Source organism: Poecilia reticulata, linkage group LG7 (assembly GCF_000633615.1).
Source record: "Poecilia reticulata strain Guanapo linkage group LG7, Guppy_female_1.0+MT, whole genome shotgun sequence".
Taxonomy (NCBI): Eukaryota; Metazoa; Chordata; class Actinopteri; order Cyprinodontiformes; family Poeciliidae; genus Poecilia; species Poecilia reticulata.
Window position 1 is genome coordinate 20,171,659 of NC_024337.1, and position 21,125 is coordinate 20,192,783.

Sequence of the window (21,125 nt, forward strand, 5' to 3'; positions counted from 1 at the left end):
AAGCAAGTGTAGGAAAAGATCATTTTAAATTCATCATGTGACAAACTGCAGACAATTGCATAATGCCAAACATATTTCTATTACTAAAGTTTATTTACGTTGTTCACATTTTCATCCAGCCGTTTGTAATTTCAGCTATTTTATACTTTTTAATTATAGATGTTGTGATAGAAGAGATAAATTAGTTTTTTGTGATTAAGCTGGTAAATTACATAAGGTGGAAAATATCCACCTTATGTATATACTTTCTCATGTTTTTCTTTTTATCTATTTATAGTGAATAACAAACGCCAGTTATAGCAGTTTTTACACATAATTACATTGAACTTCGACAACAGAATGCCACTAAAAGTTCCACTAATATGTTTTATAATGTATTTTTTTAATCATTAGGCTGGAAACTACACTTTTTTGTTTACATTGATACATAACTATTAATTAGGTGTTTTGTTTTAAACATACTGCCAAACTGGAGGTGTGATCTCTCCAGTTTCATCCACAACTTTTAGGCCGCCGTTTTCTATTTTCAAGCAGTTAAGAAGCAGTATTGGTGACGGAACTTTAAACTGCTGCTGACCAAGTTGCTCAACATGTCGTTGCTAGGTAACCAAAGAGTTGCTAGGAAACCAAGGAGAGCGATTCAGTTGAAGTAACCAGCCTTGAAGCATTTTAGTTGGTTGTGAGAGGTTGGGCAGTTGAAGCATTTCATCTGCCTACATCCCCCAGAATGCTGTGCGGTTTGAATCAATGAAATTATTGAATATTCTGTCAGACGTATCATCTGTCGATATCGATCGTGTGTTCATCTTGATATACATCGTTAATGATTTATTTTCCAGCCCTACCTGCGAAACAAACGCCACTTAAATATGTTGTAGTCAGGTCATACAAATGTTCAAAACATGGATTTAAACAGAGGGGACACATCCAAATCATAAGAAATGAACATTTAATCTGGTATTGGTCTCTTACATGTTTAAATCTGGAGAGGATCCAGATCAAAATAACAAATATTCACTAAACAGCACCTACTACTCAGCATCCTCAACACTGTCTGCTCTTAATCACATTTTCTTTACTTGTACAGCGTTTCTGGGTCCACATTACTGATGTTATAAACAAATTTAGCAAGTAAAATTCATCAACCCGTTCACCTTTTGGTACCAAGTAATCTTTTCTTCCACAAACGGGCTAAAAGAAAGAAAACACCAAAACGGAGGTAAAAGAGGGGAAGATGAATATACATGATAAGGAGGCATAAGTCCTGTGTTCGGTAAATAAAACTGAAACCAATAAATCAGGCGAAGATGGTCTCCTCGCGCCTCTTCTTGGTCAGGATCGTCCCAGGTTTGTGTTGGGCGTCTGGGTGGTTAGTGAGCTCCGGAGGGCAAGTGGACACCGGGCTCTCCAGGATGGCCTGCTTCAGGTCGTAGAACACCGCAGAGTCCTCCTTGGTCAGGAACGTCATGGCCACACCACTCTTACCAGCACGACCAGTACGACCGATACGATGGATGTAGTCTGTGGGAGAAGAAGTGAGACTTGGTTATGTTTGTGTTGTTTTTAGAAGTAACGGACAGAAAACCCAGAAATGTTACTCAAGTAAGAACAGCACTACTTCAACATATAATACACACACAGTCTCTAGAGCTGTGCATTTTAAATGTTGAATATTCAAAGTTTCCCCCAGAAAACTTCAAGCCTGGCGGTTGGGCGCTCATTCGTCCAGCGGCCCGTCGTGATTTTCAATTAAAAAATGTTTAAAATTTACAGGAAATTTTAAAACATCACTTGGTAATTATGTGTTATTGGAAGACTATAAGATTAACACCAACTATAAAGTCTTAAAAAATGAAAACATTTTAAAAAGACTTACAAAGTGTAAGTGTAAGCTTAGTTGTGTTATTGGGGGCAGAAGTAAAGCCTGGAGGCCCGCCAGGCTTACGATACATCGGGGCAAAGCCTGATATATATTTAGCAATATACTGAGCGATATGTCTTTGTCCTTAAGACTATCACTGCTCACTCTTATTTACTGTTGTATGTTTATTTTGTTTATCACTTTAATTTTTATTGTGTGATATGCTAGGACAAAGAAAATTTCCCTCTCTTCCTGTTTGGGGATCAATAAAATATTATGATCTATTATTGTATTTTTACTCAAGTAAGAGTAAAAAAGTGTTTGGTAAAAAAAAAAAAATCTACCCAAGTCTTGAGTAACTCCTCAAGTTATCAGCATTTAATATTTAAAAATGATATAATCAGAATTATAAAGTTAAGTGGAAATTTTGGTATTTTTAAAACCAAAATGATAATAAATGATATAAGTAACAAAAAATAACAAAAGGAGGCAAAAGAACAAGAACAATCAGTGTCTTTCAATTAAAAAAAACATATGAAACTTTAACAAAATCTGCAGGTGTGTGTAAATGTCTGGTGAATATTAGAATTTTGTTTTTCGTTCAGTGGGTATAAAATCCAGAAATTTTACTCAAGTACGAGTAGAAATACATCATAGTAAAGTACAGCACAGTAAGGTTTCTTCCTGAGTAAATGTAACTAGTTACTGTCTGTCTCTGGTGACAGATGTCTTGTTTTGCAAACACGGCGGCCTCCTCACCTTCAATGTTCTTTGCCATGTCGTAGTTGATGACCATGGAGACGTCCTGGATGTCAATTCCTCGACCAGCAACATCGGTGGCCACCAGGATGTCTTTGGCTCCAGCCTTGAGGTTGGAAAGTGCAAACTCTCTCTGCTCCTGACCTTTGCCACCGTGGAGCGTGCAAGCATTGTACTGAAGAGAGAAACGGAGGAACGTTCACGTGTTATTATACCATCCAGTCAGGGTTCCTGTTTAATTTATTGTTCACATTAGAGACTCAGAATTATTCAGTTTTCTTTCTATCTTACACATTTTAAAGAGTAAATAACCCTGATTTTTATTTCATTGAAAAGAGTTTATGTGAAGATTCAACAAAAACAGACCCTGTTAGTCTGACAGCATGAGACGGAAAACAAACGAAAAGATGAAGGAGAAAGAAGGAAAAGATGATGGACAAACAAAGGAATGGAAAAATTTACATGAGACGACTAAATCAATGAATTTATAAATGAAAACAAAGAAACTGAATGGATGAACAGATTGATGGAAGAATAGAAAGAGACCAATAGAAAGATGGATGGATAAAAAGAAGGAAGGAGGGACGGAGAATAAATAAAAAGATGGAAAAATGGATGGAAGGAAGGCAAGAGACAAATGGCTGAACGGATAAATAGAAAAACGGACAAGAAGGAAGGAAGGATGCCCATGTCTTCTTCTACTGTCAGAGAACCGCCCGCCTGCTCCACAGTGACTCACCCCCATCTTCTCCAGGGACTTGGCCAGCACATCGCAGCCCTTCTTCTGGTTGACGAAGATGATGATGGGCGGCTCGAAGCCATGCGCCAGGACCTCCAGCAGCTTCTTCCTGCGCAGCACAAAGAAGGAAACGCTCAGCTTGCTGCAGTTTCTGGGATCCTCAGAGATCGTGTTGGTTTGCCTCTCACCTCTTCTCTCCCTCCGACATGAGCAGGACCTTCTGCTCCACTCTCTCGTGGGGTTTTCCTGCAGATCCGATGTACACCACCGCGGGGCGCCTCAGGTAGCTCCTCGCCAGCCTCTCCACAGCGGGAGGCATGGTGGCGGTGAACATGACGGTCTGCAAGACGCAATCACAGAGTTCAGAGAACGCCTGGTGCCGCCGGCGGTGTGGAGCAGAAAGATTCACGTACTTGTCTGTATTTATGTTTCCCCGACTCGAAGTTCATCATCATCTTCTCCGGGTCCTCGGCTTCGTCTGTGTCCGGTTTCTGATTGGTCACCGGGATGTACTCCAGAATCTTCTGGACGTCCGGTTCGAAGCCCATGTCGATCATACGGTCGGCTTCATCCAGGACGACGTAGGTGCAGCGGCCGAGCACCAGGTAGCGGTTCTCCAGCACGTCTATGAGACGACCGGGCGTTGCTATGACGATCTGTTAGAAGAGGAAAAACTCAGACGTTTATGAACCGAAAAGTTTCAGCTTCCTGGTGAAAGAAGGCAGGATCGCTTACAATGTCACAGAAAACTACAAAAGTAAAATTAAAAGCTGCGTATTAAGCAGCTTTTAATCAAACGAGTTATTTTGTCTTCAATTTATTTCACTCAGTTCTGACTTTAAAGATTGAATGTTTTAGTGGTTTTGTCAGGGCAGATATTAAGTATTAATGTTTCACCTCGCAGCCCATCCTGAGTCGGAAGCCCTGGTCTTCTCTGGAGATTCCTCCGATCACCGCCACCGTACGGATGCCGAGCGGTTTACCGAACTTGATGGTTTCTTCTTCAATCTGCTGAGCCAGCTCACGAGTCGGAGCCAAAATCACAGCGTAAGGCCCCTGATCGGAGTCTTCGATCCTGCCGCACAGAACAGATCGCTGTAACCGGCAGGACGGAGGCGGATTGAAGGGTTTACTGAGGGATAATGAAGGATTGTTTCTATTACCTGTCGATCTTCGGCAGGGTGGTAATCCAGACCAGCAGAGGAATGAGGAAAGCAGCTGTTTTACCGCTACCCGTCTCAGCCACGCCGATGATGTCACGGTTCTGCAAGCCAATAGGAATGGCTTGCCTTTGAATGGGTGTTGGGTCCTGAAGTTTACAGAAGACACCAATCAGCGTTAAGGAAACCAGTGTTACACATCAGAGCAGGGTTCAGGACTTGAACAAACCTTGTAGCCGCATTTGTCAATGACTTCCAGGATGTGAGCGGGCAGCGAATACTCCTTCCAATTCCTGATGGGGTTGGGGATCTTCCCTCCCTTGGTGGTGATGCTGTAATCCTCCCTGAAGATTCGCCAGTCTCTGTCCGTCATCTCATCCAGCTTCTTCTGGGACCAGTGCCGGTCGTCCCAGCGCTGCTTGGCTTCCTTCTTTCGCACCTTCTTCAGTCGTGTCCTGTTGGGAAACCGACGTGAGATTCCTTCAACCAGACAGTTTACACCATTTCATATCATTATACTCACTCTTCCTGCTCCTTCTCTTCCAGCGTACGCCTCTTCTCCATCAGGTCGCCGTAGAAACGTGACTGCTCTCTTTTCTGCTGCTTTAGGTCGATGCCAGCGATAAATCCGCGCCCGTAAAGCTGCACCTGATGCTTCTCTTTGTAGCTGCAGGGGGAAATTAAAATCCAACATTTAAACCAGGTAAGAAACATTTACTAACCCACTTAAGATAACTTTATAATCCGCTCACATCGGGTTGTAGTCGACTGAAGTGTCTTCAGAAGCATCCCACTCGAATACAAACTTCCTGTCATTCAGGTGGCGAGTTCTCCGGCGTTTTTTGATTCCACCCAGATATCGTTCCTGTAATTAGGTTACACTATTAGCATGAATCATCAGTTTAGTTCCACATTCATGTTTACTGTAAAAATATGGAACCATAGCAAAAACATAAACACATTTTAGACCCAGAAAACCTAAAAACCTCTAGGTTTTAGTCTGTTTTTTAAAAGCAGATAAGTACTTTTATAAGTATTATTTTGGGCTTTATCTCTCCAAGTAGGAAAGGTGTCAAAGTCATACTGATCTAAATAAGAGAATGATGGAAACTAGATCTGCACAATATATTCAAATCACCATCGCAGTGTCAGTATGCGCAATATTCATGTTGCTAAGGACTGTTTGGAGTGCAATAACTGTTGAGTTCTTCATGTGTTTTTTGCAATATTTAGTCAGTAGGACAGGAACGCATGTAATTAATTTTTAATGAAAATAATAAAAAACCTAAACTGGAATGATTTCAGGTATGAAAACACATACAAAACAACAGATTCAAAATGAAAAGCAATAAAAACAATATCAAATACAATGTAACATATTGAAAAAACAAATGAGGAGGATAATTTTGTCACCTTGAGTGTCATGTTAAATAATTTAATAGCTAAAATAATGTAATTGTGGCCCTCTCTTGAGCCTGGTCTCTTGAAACTAACCTTGATGGCATGGAGCTCTTTGCTTTTGTCTTTCTCCTCTCTGAGTTTTTGTCTCCCATCATCTTCATCATTCCCATTGTTCTCTCGCTCCATTCGCTCTCTGCGCTCCCTTCTCTCCCTTTCTTGGGGATCCTCTGTGAGAAACAGATCTCAAGTCTCACAAACATGCTTCCAGAGCTTAGCACAAGAACGGAACATTTTCAAGCTAAAATGTGAAACAAACCCAGCATTTTTCTCCCAATGTCCTGGAACATTCGTCTTTTCTTTCTTTCCTCGTCCAACAGCTTTTTCCTTTCTTCCACTTGCTGCTCTCTGCGCTTTATAGCCTCAGCTTCTCGCTCTGCTCGAGACAGAAACTTTGGCTAAAAAAGCAGATAAAGTTAAAGAAAAATATTAAACATAAAATCTCTGAAAGAAAATAAATATGTAGTGAGAATTCTCACTTTTGCCTCGGCTTCCTCCTCTGCTTTTTTCTTGGCCAGAAGCTCCTCCAAAGAGAGGGGCTGGACCTGAGACACACAGCATATCGTAAATCATAAAACTTTTAAAGAAAAGAGCACTCGGCCCATAGATGCTGCATGAATAACAACATTTCTACTTCAAAATATGATGGAAAATTTTTCTTTTTCTTTGCCAAGTTTCAAATTCCTTACAGCAACTCAGCCTGACAGTTTTATTCAATTCTTGCAAACAGCATGATTTACAGCAGTGATCAGAAATGAGATAAGATCTGCAGACCAAATAAACTAAATGAAAACACAAGTCCTGTGTTTTCATTTCATTACCTTCTCCTTCTTCTTTTTGTCATCTTCTTCTTCCTCTGTTTTTATATCCTTCTCCTTCTTTAACTTGCTGTCCCTTGACTTTGGTGACAGGCTTCTAAAAAGACAGCCACATGATAGTTAGATATTTTACACAACTTTCATATCCTCATCATCTCCTAAACATCGTGGAAGCTGGAAGATTTAAGTTGGGAAGATTAAAATCAGCCAAATTTCACTTTGACCCCGATCTCTTGAACTCATTTTGCCTTTTATGCGAACACAACATATCTAAATTATCTGTAAACACCTCGACAAAACAGCGTATACTTTGATGCACTTAATTTATCTTTAATCATAAATAAATGTCTGGCACATATGATTTGATATATAAATGTGGATAATCTGATAATTCTTTCATTTTGTGTTGGATTGACAAACAGGAAAGCTACAAAAAAATTTAAGGTCGGTGTTTACAATTGTATGTGCTGAATGAAAACAAAGTTTACAAAAATTAGTTTGCGCAATAACAGCATTTCAGAATCTAGCTTAGAACCAGCCAAATATGAACTCAGACACTGGTCGATGCATTTCTTAAATCTTAATATTAGCAACGTCAAGATTTGGAAATAACAGTAAAATAAAAACAAAAGCAGAATTTCAGGGGAAGATTTTAGGTGTTTCTTCATGAAAGGAAACAATAAGTCACGAAGGTTTGGCGGAGATTAGGTGTGTAAATCTTTAGAAATTATCAAATTTAAGTGAATTGGAGACATTTCCCTTGAATGTATAATCATATTTTTAAAAAATTCCTTTAAAAATATATTTTGTGTGTTATGGTCATACAAAGAAAACCAATTACATCACATATTTTTGTCGGGATTGGCAGTATTTTTTTGTTGCATTTATTTTCTCTAAATTTTTGCAAAAATGTCTCACATTTGTGTTTTTCATACCTTGATCTCTTGCTGCGATCTTTATCGCGCCGATGGCTGTCTCTGTCTTTGCGGCTCCTGTCTCTGTCTTTGTCTCTGTCCCGATCCTTTTCTCTGTCCTTATCTTTCATGCGACGATCCCTTTTTATTGTAACACAAATTAGAAAGAAACTAACAATCCATAGCACATGTACATAACCATTTAAGTTTTGTTTGTGTGCCTCAGTTAAAGTCACCTGTCTGGAGATTTGGAGCGGTTTCGTTCACGGGAACGATGCCGTTTACGTGAAGGTGATCCTCTGCGATCCCGATCGCGTGAACGGCTGCGCTTCCTGTCCCGGTCTTTGTTCCCTGATGATTCGGCATCCTTCCTATCTGTGTCAGCGGCCATCTGCAAGTTAAAAAAGGCGTAAGTACATGAGTGAAGTTTTTCCAGAGCATTTTAGCCCTGAAATAGAAGAATAAACAGTCAAGACCAAATTTAGAAAATATAACTTTTGAGTACCTTTTCTTTTAACAAATAGAGCCTGATTTTTTATTTTTATTTTGCTTTATTGTTCTTTATCTCCATTCCTGACTTATGAACAAAAACATATTCTTGCAGTCTGGACTAAAGTAGTTTGAATAGTATTTTGTAAAAATATCATCTGGGAAAGTAAAGGCAGAAATGTGGTCATCTGAAAATAGTTGAACAGATGTTTATTCTGGATTTCTACATTTATAGACACATTTCCGGATTTCTCTGTCAGTTTTGGACCTACATTTTATATAATAAAATTTCGTCAAAAAAGGCTGTGTCCCTTGTAACAAGTGGACGTTTCATAATTTAAAATAAATCTTTATTTAAGCAAGATGATAATGGGTAAAATACATGAAGCAATTACAAAAGTACTAAAAAACAGCGCAACCATATTCAACAATAATAGCATAACGTCTCCTGTATGATACAGACAGAAGGTAAGGTAATTTTCTTTATATAGCACATTTTCTTTTATGCGATCTCGTTTGGTATTAAGGCATGTCTTTCAACAAACACTAAACTACAGTGTAAAAAAGCAGTATTATAAGGATGCTGACAAAATTCAAACAAACGACAATTGCAATGGGGGGAAAATTGGTAATTTTTCTTCTGTAGTGAGAACGTCAACCCTGAGAAGTTGGCTAGCTAAAGGCTAAACGAAGATTATATTTGTTTCTCCCCCCCCAAAAAAAAACTACTCAACTGCGCAAAACTAAGACTACTTTACCTCCAGCTGTGAGCAGAGAGCCAAAAACACCAGGAGAGTTTAACTATAACTAAACTCACACTCTCGTTTTTTAGCTTGTCAACAAAACACTAGCGATCTATCGACGATTCAAGGAGACGCCATAATGCTCTGCACGAGCAGAACTCGCAAAGACTTCTGGGATGTGAAGTCCAGGGTGCTGTTGTTACAGTGAGACAATATCTTGTGGAAACTACATTATCCATCACGAAGCAAAAGCTCTGTAAGGACCCCAGTTGTTTAGCACACGGACGCCTAAGTGCCTTCTTAAAAAGACTTGTGGTGTGCGTTATCACGTATGGTTATGATATGCTTGAAAGTCACAATGTTCGATTTTTTGAGATGTCAAAAATCGACTACTGCATACTGATATAAAAGGGTTGATTTCACGTCTGTAAACTTCTAATTGAAAAATAGCAAATCTGCTTCTAAACTGAATGTTGCTATAATAACAGTGGCACTAAAATGTACATTCAACTTTAGTCATATTAACAGCTTTCAATGAGAGAAAAACTGAACATGATCTCCAAATCAAAATAAGAAAGTACAACTACTGTGATGTACAATGTTTTTAATTACATTAATATGAAAATATATCCAACCACTAAGTTTAATACCTTTTTGATGCTTAAAATGTACAATGGCACAAAAGAATGTTTTAAAGGTGAATGTGAAACCCTTTAAAAACGTATTATTATTATTATTATTATTATTATTATTATTATTATTATTATTATTATTATTATTATTATTATTATTATTATTTCAGTTTAATTTGTCTAATCAAATGTAAATTAAATACATCATGCGTTAAGATGGATTTATCTGTTTGGCCACCAGGTGGCGACAACAAGTTGCAGCATAGGACCGTTCTTGTCTTGCTTTCTTCATCCCTTTCTTTCCTTCTTTCTTTCTTTTTCTTTCTTCGAACAAATGGAAATTTCTCACGGTTTTCACGTACTTATTCAAGAGGTTGATAATGGCGTTATTTCTGGATGGACAGAAAAAAGTGTTCAATAATTTTTACTCTAATTAATTGACAGGAAAACTAAATTGTGACATTTAACAAGTACGTCAAAGATTCAGAATAAAACATAATTTTCTGTCAACATTGCCTGGATTCCTAGAGTTTGACAAAAAGAAACACAACACAATACTATATTGTAATGCAGGCCAGCAGCCATGATGATGAAATATCCCTGTCTGCTCTGTACACACAAGCACCATCCTTTGCAACAGATTAAAATTCAAGAACTGCTGTCTTCCCAGGAATCAGTTTTTTTTCTTCTTCTTGTAATTTAAAGCAGCGTCTTCTCTCTCTCTCTCTGTGTGTGTGTGTGTGTGTGTGTGTGTGTGTGTGTGTGTGTGTGTGTGTGTGTGTGTGTGTGTGTGTACAAGCTACAGCATGTAGATAAAAGACATGTTAGATGCTGCTGTGTTTGAGTCAGGATTGGCTCGTTCACTTATTCATATTCTGGACCTTCCTTTCCTTCCATCCTCAGATCAAAGGAGATTTATGGAGCCCTTCTGAAGGTGAACAGTTTCAGTAGAGACGATCAAAACTAATGGTGAAAAAAAACAATTGTTAAACGTACATAAAAAATGAAAAGCTCCTGAAGTTGAAAACAACAGACTGGTGAGACTGAAAAATGTTACAGATTATTAGTTAACTGGATTTTATCCCACGTTGTTGCTAAAAGACAACAAGGATAAAAGGCTGACTGTCTACTGCACATAATATGTTCAATAAATTTTACGCAACAAGTTTATTTTATACAGTTTGTGTACTTGTAAACATGTGGAATATAAGCCCAGCAGCTGCTTCTTGAGCATGCAAAAAGTGTTACATACATGTTGCACACAACATGTGTTTTACATGCAACAAGACAAGTTACCTGTGGGATCCTCGTCTTATTGCATGATCAAATCTGGTCCAAGTTTCAGCTGGTATACAGATGCTGCAACTTAAGTTAAAAACTACTTTGAGAGAAGTCAGTAATGGAAAAGGTGCTCAACAAAAACACATTTTTAATGTGAGTAGGCTGATCTCAGTGTTTGAGGAGATCTGGATACAGTCAAAGCTTTCACATCTCAGTATTATTATTGTTTCTTCTTCTGTTTTCTTAGGAAGCAATCAAACTCTGACGTTGCAGCAGGGCAAGTTTTATAAAAGATATGTTGGCAAACAGTGAGTTACCATTGGGAGATTTTGTTGCCCCTGGAAATCCTCAAAAATCACTTTGGAATAACTTAAATATGCATAACTATTGACACTAATTCCAAGCACAAAATGCATAATCATTGCATGAGAAAACATAACAGTTTTAAAGGTGCAACAAGAGCATTATTTCAAATTACAAGTAATTCACACTATTGAGCTTTTTATGTAAAAAAAAAAAATCTAACTAGCTGCACATTTGTCAAACTTCAAGACAAAAACAATACAAGACTGGGTGATCTGAGGAGAAAACAAAAAATGAAAACTGCGACATATATTAAAAAAAATATATTAATAAAATTTTAACTTATTCAATAAGTTAAAATATGAATTCAAATTAGGCTTGTTGGTCAGATTAAAATTACATTGTCAGAAAAAGTCTTTAAGCAGGTATTAAACATACTTTCTTTATCAAGATCGCACACCTTTATTAAAAATGTTTTTTATTGGTGTTAAATCTCTTGTTTTTAATACCTGTAAGCAGGAAATAGTTACATAAATAAAAGCTGAAAACATCCGTCTGTATGTGATTAACACTTGGAGTTGCTGAAATAAATGAACTTTTAAGTTATGTTTGTCTTTATTTATTTGTTGAGTGCTCAAGTCCTGTATACTCAGCAGTTCATCTAATGAGTCTCTTCTGTTGTCATTTTGTCAGTTGGAAGCTGAAAACTGTGTCGCTTTGAATTATTTCTTTATTCTGCAGTGAGAAAGATCAACTTAAAAATCAGGACAGCTTGGTCTTCTAAAAAAAAGCACATTTTTTAATGTTTTGCTATAAATTACAGAGTGTTTCATCTTGCCCGGAGGTTGAACTGTTTCATCTAACATTGGATATTACGTCACTCTGATCACTAACACTGATTACAGTGAGGTTTGTGTAAGTAAGGAAACAATATCCAGGGTTGCTTAAAAATAATTCAGCTCTTTTGGAGTCAACCAGTGTAGCTGTAGCAGGTTTGAATAACATGCACAGTTAAAGTTCGGCCCCCAGTAACAGGCTTTAGCTGGATTCAGATCATTGGCTAACGCAGACATGATGGGGTTTAGCTGTTCCCCAGCTGTACAGCCTTTATCTAAAGCATAACCCTTAGATCCTAACTAAAGTCGACCCCGTATACCAACGTACCTCAGCTGCCCCCAGCACTGGGACCCCCTACCCCCCTCTTCCTACTTCTGGATGCCAGGCATAGTTGCCTAATTAAGCTGCGGTGGAGCGTTCACTCTTGACATGCCCTCAGGGCGTGCCAAGCAGGGCACATGTGCAGGATGAGGGAAGGGGTGGAGGTTAGATCTGTAGAAGGTGAGCAGAGCCATAAAATATGGGGTTCTGGCAGAAAGGTTGAAAGGGGAGGCGGAGGGGGTTGGAGGGCAGAGGAGACCCACGAAGGGAATTTATTCCACTCTGGCAGGGACAAGATGGGGGCGGGGGGTCCATCACCATCCTCTTCTTAGCATGTATGAATCTGGCTCACCTTGCTACGATTAAAACTAAGAACATTTGCAGAGCACATGAAATAAACTGCTTGGCATGCTCCACAATCATACGTCAAATCACATTCACACATGGATGCCTCTAGCTGCAAATACGGACTTCATAAAAACACACATGAACTGATAATTAGACCGTGCTGAGCTAAATTGACCCAGTGACACATATTACCCTCACACTCATTGACTTCTGGCACGTTTTTGCATCGCAGGATGATGTTAATAGAGCATAATTTAGTTAGTATTAACACGAGTCCTCAGGCTGCAGGACTGAAGACGGCAAACCAGCAGTCTGTCAGCTGTCTGATGCTCTCACATCGGGGCAACTTAAAAAAAAAATCATAAATATGTGAATGGACTTATGAAGCAAAACTTCAGCTTCAATAAGTCCTGTGAAATCGGAGCGGGTCAGCTCTGATTCTTATCATTTCTCTGGCAGTTAGGGGGCAGTCAGTCTGGCCTTCTTTTTTTATTCGTCTGGCCTTTTTTGATGAAAGATGGGAGAAACAAACTATGACATGATTTGACTTTGACAGCTTGTATTTTGAGAAGATATGTTGGCTGACCTTTTTGGAAAACATTTTGCTATTTTATTTCATTTCCCAGAACAGGAAGATTGATTGCACTCTCATATCTCTCATGGAAAACGTGAAGTGTCTTACAAAACGTATCCGTTCCCTTTGAAATATTTCACATTCAGCCAGGTTACAACCGCAAATAAATAAACACTCTAATTATTGACTTCTGATTGAAATCAGTTGCTGAATTTTTCTACAAGTTTACAGCACATTTTTAAAATTTCTTTAAAATGTTAAAGTAAACGATAATAATGTCATTTTGACAGCAGTTTTAGATAAAATAAAGATAATAATAATGAAAGTTTTCCCTCCCAAAGACTAATACACTCTAAGTTTGTACAGAAATTGGAAGATGTTTTAAATATCCAAAATAAAATACAGAAACCAAAAACAATAAATACAAAGGAACACACAACTGAAATCATAAATTAAGTAGTTTATAATGTCTCTGGAAACAAACTTGCTCTTCAAAAAACATTAAGAATCAGAATGGAAATCATTGAGATTATTTAAATTTATCAGATTAATTTCAACAGGTGTAACGCCAAGATAAGCAATTTAACAACACATTTTTAACAAAAAACAAGCTTCTATTTATCTTTTGCATATAATACCTTGATTATCAGCAATAAAACGAGATGAAGAATCGAAATAAAGAAACAGGGAAAGACACGATGGAGTCGCTGTTCCTTTGACTGGGCCGCAGATAGTTAAAGACGACACTAATTTTCTCTCCTCCTCGCCTGGCTGAGATGTTGACATGCGCTCCTATTTCGCACACAGAGACAGGAGTTACAACATTGTCAGAGCAGCTGTGACAGAGCCTGCTGCACGAAGGAATGCTACCCATATGTCAGGCTGCAGATCGCTCGTCACCAGCAGCCAGGCGGCAAGGCTTTTTCAAGCCCTCCACCCCCTCATCATCTTCTTTCTGCTGCTTCTGCTGCAGTGTGAGGCACGTCTGAGGGCTTGATTGCGGGAATGTGTGACCCTGCTTCTTGTGTGTGTGTGCGCGCGTGTGTGTGTGTTATCTGCACCATCCCGTCTGATGGATTAAGAGATTACGTGCCAGTGAAAAATGCCACAAAGCAACCTTCTTGTCTAAATTTCACAGAGGGTTTCAGATGGCAGAAGTCTTTTTTTTTTCACCCATGCCTCTTTTTATGAATGTCAGCACTTCCACCTTCTCTGTTGGAGGTTAAAATGTTAGCTGCGAGGAGGGGACACACGTGAGGTCCACAAAGATCAATCGGGAACAATCCTGGTCGTTGGTTCATGTCAAACATGTCAGAGTAATTCTGGTTTTCTTTGTTCTGTTCAGGCCAAATTTCAGGCCTGAGCTTATCGTCAAAACCTACTGTAGATGTCAAATTCAACATTTTGTTTTAAAAAAATGAACCTCTAAGAGATACACATCATTTCATATTATCTTTACCAAAGAAGTTGAGTCATGGATATCATACTGACCTGTTTGCATTATTTTAAACTGATTCATAATCTTTGTCCAACAAGTTGCCCATGTTGGAAAACATTAGCAACTAAACATGTCCAACATGTTCAGTTTTGTTCCCCAAAACTAAAGTGTGACTCAGAATGAGGTTGAAAAAACTTAAACTTTTGTCTCCTCAGCTCAAGATTGAGATCAAATCTAAAACTTGCAGAAAATGTTTATTCTGATGACTAGGTTACAAGTCATAATTTTAAAGTTTGTGTTTGTTTTGCATTTGTATATGCTAATATCATGTCACTCATCTGTTCTCCATTCAGTTATAACCTTTCCTAAACATACAGTTGAAACAAGATGATTGCGTACAATGTAGTTTCCCTCACAGCCTGATGTCAAATCAGACTAAACTTTTCCTGTTTTAGGTCACTTACACAATTTTTTTCTGTTTGTTTAATGATCCTTATAAAGATCAAAAACATTTCTCCACCATTTTATTAACAATAGAAGAGGGTTTCATGTTTTTGGAACAACAAAGTATATTAAGAAGTTGTTAAAGTGTTTTTATTGCTTAGCCATAGTAGCATGCAGATCACATCTGCATATTTAAATTTGTAAAAGCTCACCTTTATGCTTTTTGGCTGAGCTGCTTTTAAAGATTAATTCAACCTGTTTTACACAAGCTAAGAAACTCAGATACTGATTCGTTTACAGTACATGTGTTGTGACATTTTTTCCAAGAATATTTTAGCACCACAGTATTAAGAAAAAGACAGAAAGTAGACGCTTTTGTGAAAGGACAGTGACAGGACTGGAACCACATGGATGTGCCAAACTGCATAATCACGTCCTGGAGCGACAGGTTTGTCATAAGGCTATCTGATTTGATGAGACATGTAAAGTTCTTGATAAATGATTCGGGGAAGCATAAACAGCAGGTAGAGATAGGACACAGGAGTACAGAAACAACTCCACTTATCCAAAAGACGATCAAGCAGCCGTTCTGCTTTAGCAGTATAAAATCAGTCTTGCAGCAGCAAATATGAAATTTATCCGAGGTTGCTGATTCCCACAATTGGCCTGTCTGCTGTTGTGTAAAGGTAGCAGATAAGCTGTATCCTGTGTGATAGCTCAGGAATGGCAAACATTCAGGCCACTTCATTTATATGGTTTCATCGGAGAGCCGACAGAGACAAGCTGATAATGGCAAAGATCTGGCAAGTCCTGTGGAAGACAAACACTATGACGGAGAAAATGATGGATGGCTGAGAGGAGAGAGAGAGGAAGAGACAACAGAAACATAATATCAAGGGAATTCTTTACCTGAAGGGAAAGTTTTATAATATTTTGTATAAAACGATGAAAGTTTTACTGCGACACTCCAGACAGTAAAGTTTTTCCATCCCTTCTTTTTCCAAAGCATAAATGAAACTATGATTTTCTTTCTTAAATAACTGTCTTTTATGTTTTCATTACAATTTTTCCATTTTTTTATTCAGTCTTATCTACCTCAGATGCAACACAGCAATTAAAGGCTTAATTATTAAAGGTTTATTCTGAAAACAGACATGCATTACACAGCATTAGAGTCATACAACAGGATTTGTGCATAAACAAAACAACTCGGATTCAGCTGCTGTTTAGTGAATATGTATCTTTCATTTTTTTTCTATAGACATTATGTAAAATGTCTTGTAAAAATATTCACACCACTCAACTGTTTTCACAAAAGATCATGTTAAAACCATGAACTTGAAAGGATTTTTATTAGAGTTTCATGTATGTATGGTTTGGTTAATTGTCCTCCTAAAAGGAAACTTCTACTGCAGTCTCGATTTTTTTTAATAGCCATTTAGCAAGTTTTCTTCTTTCTATTGCATTTTACTCTGTCCATCTTCCTTTGCCCTTGATTAGAAAATGAAGATATATTATCAGTCATGCTGAAGTCAAAACAGACAATGTGCCACCAAGCTATCAGCTACTCACTCCAAAAGAGCCTTGAGTTACAATAAATCCCCAAAATAGCTTTTTGCTCTATTTTGATAGTTTCTGATAAGTTTCTAACCGACTATGAACTTACAGAAGAGTTAATGTCTCAACTCATCATGCATGTTGAATATATGTAGGATTTCTACACTTCTTATTTTTGTCTTTTTGATATATTTTTAATTGAGATTGGTGGTTTTAACTCAGAACATAAACATTCTAACATAAAAACTGACTTGATTTCATAATATGTCCATCAAATTTTTATCTTTTATTGATTTATCACAGAAGTAACACTTGTAAACGAAATTCAGGCATATTTACTTAAATGAAACTTTTAAAGACAGTATAACAAGAACAAATACAGGATCTTGGCAATAATTTAAGCCATGAGAGGCGACTTCATACAAGCATGTTGTTTTGCTTCATAACATTCCTCTGTGGGAGTAAACACCTCTATGAAGATTATGTACAAAACAAATGTGGGGGGGAGGGGGGGGGCAGCAAGAGAAGCCATGAAACAGTGTAATTATAATTAACTAGTTTGGGAAAGTTGGGATGCTCCAGACAGCACAGAGAGGTTAAATAAGCACTGCAGCACAGCTTGAAGATTCACATTTAAAAACTTGGTGTTGCCTCCAGTCTACAGCAGATATCTGCTACTAATACGGGAGGCCTTTCACTGCAAAAACACAACACTTTGCCAGGTATTTCTGGACTAATTTCTATTGCAAATATCTAAGTACACTTGAAATAAGACAAAACTAACTCCTAGGGAACTTTTCAGCAAGATATAAGAGGTTGTTTTAAGTCAAAAATGCCTTAATATTGATGAAAACGTTACAGTTCCACTGGCAGATCATTTCACTTATAACAAGACATTTTCCCATGTCATAAGTATTTTGTATTGATCTAAAAATAAAAAAGACAAGAGAACAAATGCATGCATAACCAAGAAAAAATTATTTGTTTACTACTGTTTTTCTGTTTGAAGAGTAGTGGTAATAATTACCAAAAACTCGTAATTAAAACCATGTCATAATAGTCATGTCCATGTTCAATAGGCTAAAGAGTCAACAATAAATTATATTATATAGACAAAATGGTTACAAACTAACTCTAATGAGACAAGAAAATGTATGCATAACAGTAGCAATGACAATTGTAAATAATAACCTGACATACAGCCAAGGTTCTCTGTATGACGTGAGTAACACAGTCTGCGCTCACACTGCAGCCCGAAGTGACCCAATTCCGATTTTTCGTCATATCGAATTTTTTTCCCGGTGTGAACGGGCAAACGACCTGAAAGTGTCCCGCATGCGCAGTAGAGGGTGCAATAACGTCAGCGTTCTCAGTGTTTCGCCAACCACCATAAAAAGAAGTGCTCAGCGTTTGCGGAAGTAAACATGGATGCTAACGGTGGGGCATAGCTTACATATTTGAAATTGTTTTCCGACCGGAACCAGCATATTAACAATTTAATCCTCATTGTAGTCCATCATGATTGTTGATTTTCTTTCTGCTTGCGCGTATCAGGACGCAGAACAGTGACGTTTGTCGAGTATCAGTGACGTTCAAGTGGGATGGACGTCAGGTCACATTTGTATCGGATACCCAAGCATTCGAAAAGAATCCGACCTGTGTTGTTCACACTGTCATGAAAAGATCAGATACAACTCACAGTACATTAAAAAAAGAAAGAAAGAAATCGGAATCGGAATTGGAATTGGGTCACTTCAGGCTGCAGTGTGAACGCAGCCACAGCTTTGGATTTATTTTTAAACTGGTTGGTGCTTAGACATTTTATCTTCATTGGCAGAAAATTTTACCTCCCAATGAAACTAGTACTTATTCATCAAAATTGACTCAAAACAAGGTCCGATATCTTGATGAAAAGTTACTCGTAAGTTAGTTTTGTCTTATTTCAAGTGGACTAAGATATTTACACTAGAAACTGGACCAACATTACTTGGTAAGATTTTGTGTTTTTACAGTGTTCCAACCAGAAAACACATGTTGAAGACACAGCTTCCCTCCCTGATATGTCCCGCCGTCAACTTCGCTGAGGCTTCAGTCTAATGCTACAAAGAAAAGGTGAAGCGCTCTTCTCTCGGAGACATCACCCCTCCTCTCCGTCGGAGATATAGGCATGGCCCTTGCTCACACTGTTGCTAGGCAACGCATTAAATTCCGCCGCTGTGCACATTGCTGCGCTTCCCGGTGCAGACCTACAAATCATCAAGCCCTCCATTAGCCAAGCTGTCAACAGCTTAATGCCAGGAGACTCCAGTGAACACAACGTCAGAGAAAACAACAATAAGCAAAACATCCAGCAGAAAAAAAAAAAAAAAAGTATCAAATCTTCTGCTTTCCGTAATGATTGGAGAGAAAGAAAATACAGACAGCACCAGTCTGTTCCAGGGATTCAACTCGTGTTTTGTTCTCAAGGGATTTACTCTATTGCAAATTAGTCCTGTTAGTTTAAATACACCGAGTTTATGAGTTTGTGTTAATTGCCTTAATTGGGCATTGAGGTGACAAAGTTTGTATTTTTGCATAACAGAAGTGAGTTTAGTGCAGGTATATGAAAATCTTTTGTTTCGTTTTTAAAATTTGAGGAAAGTCAGTTAATCTCTGGATGTTAGCAACCAGAAAGGAGAATTTTATTTTCACAAATTGAAAGAGTTTAAGGTATCAGGCAAGTTCCTCTTCACAGAAGCATGCAGCACAAACTCCAAAACCTAAATGACAATGGTAGAAAAAAAAAGTGATAACCCATGATTTTTGAAGTGGGATTCTGTAGAAGGTTATGAATAATTTATATTTCTCCTGCAGTTCTTTCACCACCGTTGCTCCTGGAGACTATGGAAAACAGCTAATCAGAGTAGCACTTCCAACTTTTATTATCTTAAAAATCTCACAATAACAAAAATGTCATTGTGGTTTATGCAATGCTGTTATTCATCTTTAAATTCTTGTGATATTTGTTTGAATGTTTGGACACAAAACCTATGTTTATTTAAACAGGTAGAAAATGGAGGTTGTTTCACTATCACACTAAAAAGTGTTTTTTGGGCTGAAATTCATCTTATGGACTTATTTACATTAATTTAACTTAATTCTTTTCCTTTGCTATGCCAACTTACTTTTTTGTGTTCATTTAACTCAAAACTTACACTAAATAGTTGAACTGACTTAATTGAATTGCTTCCATAGGTAACAAGCAATTCAATTAAGTGTATCCAACTTAATTTATTAAGTTTAACCAATTCAATATATTCTAATCATCCAACTCAATTTGTTAATTTCATTTAACAAATGTATTAAGTATGTTTAAGATAACAGATTTAAGTCACTCTTACTCAAATCCTTTATTTTCTTCTAATAAACATTTAAAATATCTGTCTTAATTCTACAGAAAGTCAAATCAAACTTTTAAGTAGTTCCAAACTAAATATTTTGAAAAACTCTTTTTACAGTGTCCTCTAAATATACTCTAATTTAAAAGTTACAAATCTTTTCCTTAAATGACCTTTTTGCTTTGACTTTACTTGAAATAATTAAGTTCAATGCCATATTTGTATCCCACGTCTGACCATGACTCAAGCTGACCAGGGACAGATTCCCTGGTGTGCGACTGTGGCTCTGTGGGTAGAGTGGGTGGTCGTTTTGTGATCGGAAGGTTCTAGGTTCAATTCCAGCTTCCTCCTGCCACATATTGATATGGATATTGGCGTGTGAATGTGACTCTAATGTGAAGTGCTTTGAGTAATTGAAGTGACTGGAAAAGTGTTGTGTAAGTTCAGTCCATTTACAATTTTTATGAAGTAAACTAAATTATTTGAGTAAGACTGACTTAAATCTGTTATCTTAAACATACTTAATAAATTTGTTTAAAAAATTAACAAATTGAGTTGGATGATTAGAATATATTGAATTGGTTAAACTTAATAAATTAAGTTGGATAAACTTAATTGAATTGCTTGTTACCCATAGAAGCAATTCATTTAAGTCGGTTCAACTTTTTCTTTTTTTTATGCACAGTATTTATTACTTTTTTATAATTTATTATGAGTGGAAAAATGTTCTCAGTATATGTTTTACAGGGAAGCTAATTGATGGCACGCCGACTCCATTGTCTATTTCCAGTGTAAATAACCATAGCTCATCTATTAATAACCATCAATGCAAAATTGACAGTAGCTTAAAAGTTTATAAAATGGTATCTGCACAAACCAATGAAACATTTTTTAGAGGAGAGTTTTTAGGACTGTGGAAGCCTGCGCTGTGCTTAGTTATGCTTGGACTAGCAGTTAGCTTTAGCGTCTGTTACCAACTAATCTAAATTCATACAAATTATGATGTGAGAGTCATCAGATCTAAAGATGAAAAATCTTGTAATGACCAATGTTTTTAGCCAGGTCCCTAATA

At 37.5% G+C, this 21,125-nt stretch overlaps 1 protein-coding gene across 1 annotated transcript; it reads right to left on the minus strand.

Annotated features, from left to right (window-relative positions):
- Positions 1-930: 930 nt before the first annotated feature.
- ddx23 (DEAD (Asp-Glu-Ala-Asp) box polypeptide 23) lies at positions 931-9,113 on the minus strand. The gene is made up of 17 exons (XM_008414177.2): positions 8,957-9,113; positions 7,946-8,100; positions 7,731-7,850; positions 6,799-6,892; positions 6,457-6,522; positions 6,237-6,375; positions 6,014-6,147; positions 5,272-5,384; positions 5,043-5,186; positions 4,749-4,974; positions 4,523-4,668; positions 4,257-4,434; positions 3,773-4,015; positions 3,548-3,699; positions 3,360-3,468; positions 2,621-2,795; positions 931-1,521 (listed from the first exon to the last, which is right to left on the minus strand). Exons 2-17 carry the CDS (start codon positions 8,098-8,100, stop codon positions 1,298-1,300), a joined length of 2,418 nt encoding a protein of 805 aa, XP_008412399.1. The 5' UTR covers positions 8,957-9,113; the 3' UTR covers positions 931-1,297.
- Positions 9,114-21,125: the final 12,012 nt, after the last annotated feature.

What these genes read in the sequence shown, in the direction of transcription:
- ddx23 (XM_008414177.2), bottom strand. Translation starts at nt 8,100, where the DNA reads ATGGCCGCTGACACAGATAGGAAGGATGCCGAATCATCAGGGAACAAA. An exon ending in AGGAGGAAGCCGAGGCAAAA is followed by an intron (nt 6,376 to 6,456) that starts GTGAGAATTCTC and finishes CTGCTTTTTTAG; the next exon opens with CCAAAGTTTCTGTCTCGAGC. An exon ending in ATGTCGGAGGGAGAGAAGAG is followed by an intron (nt 3,469 to 3,547) that starts GTGAGAGGCAAA and finishes TGTGCTGCGCAG; the next exon opens with GAAGAAGCTGCTGGAGGTCC.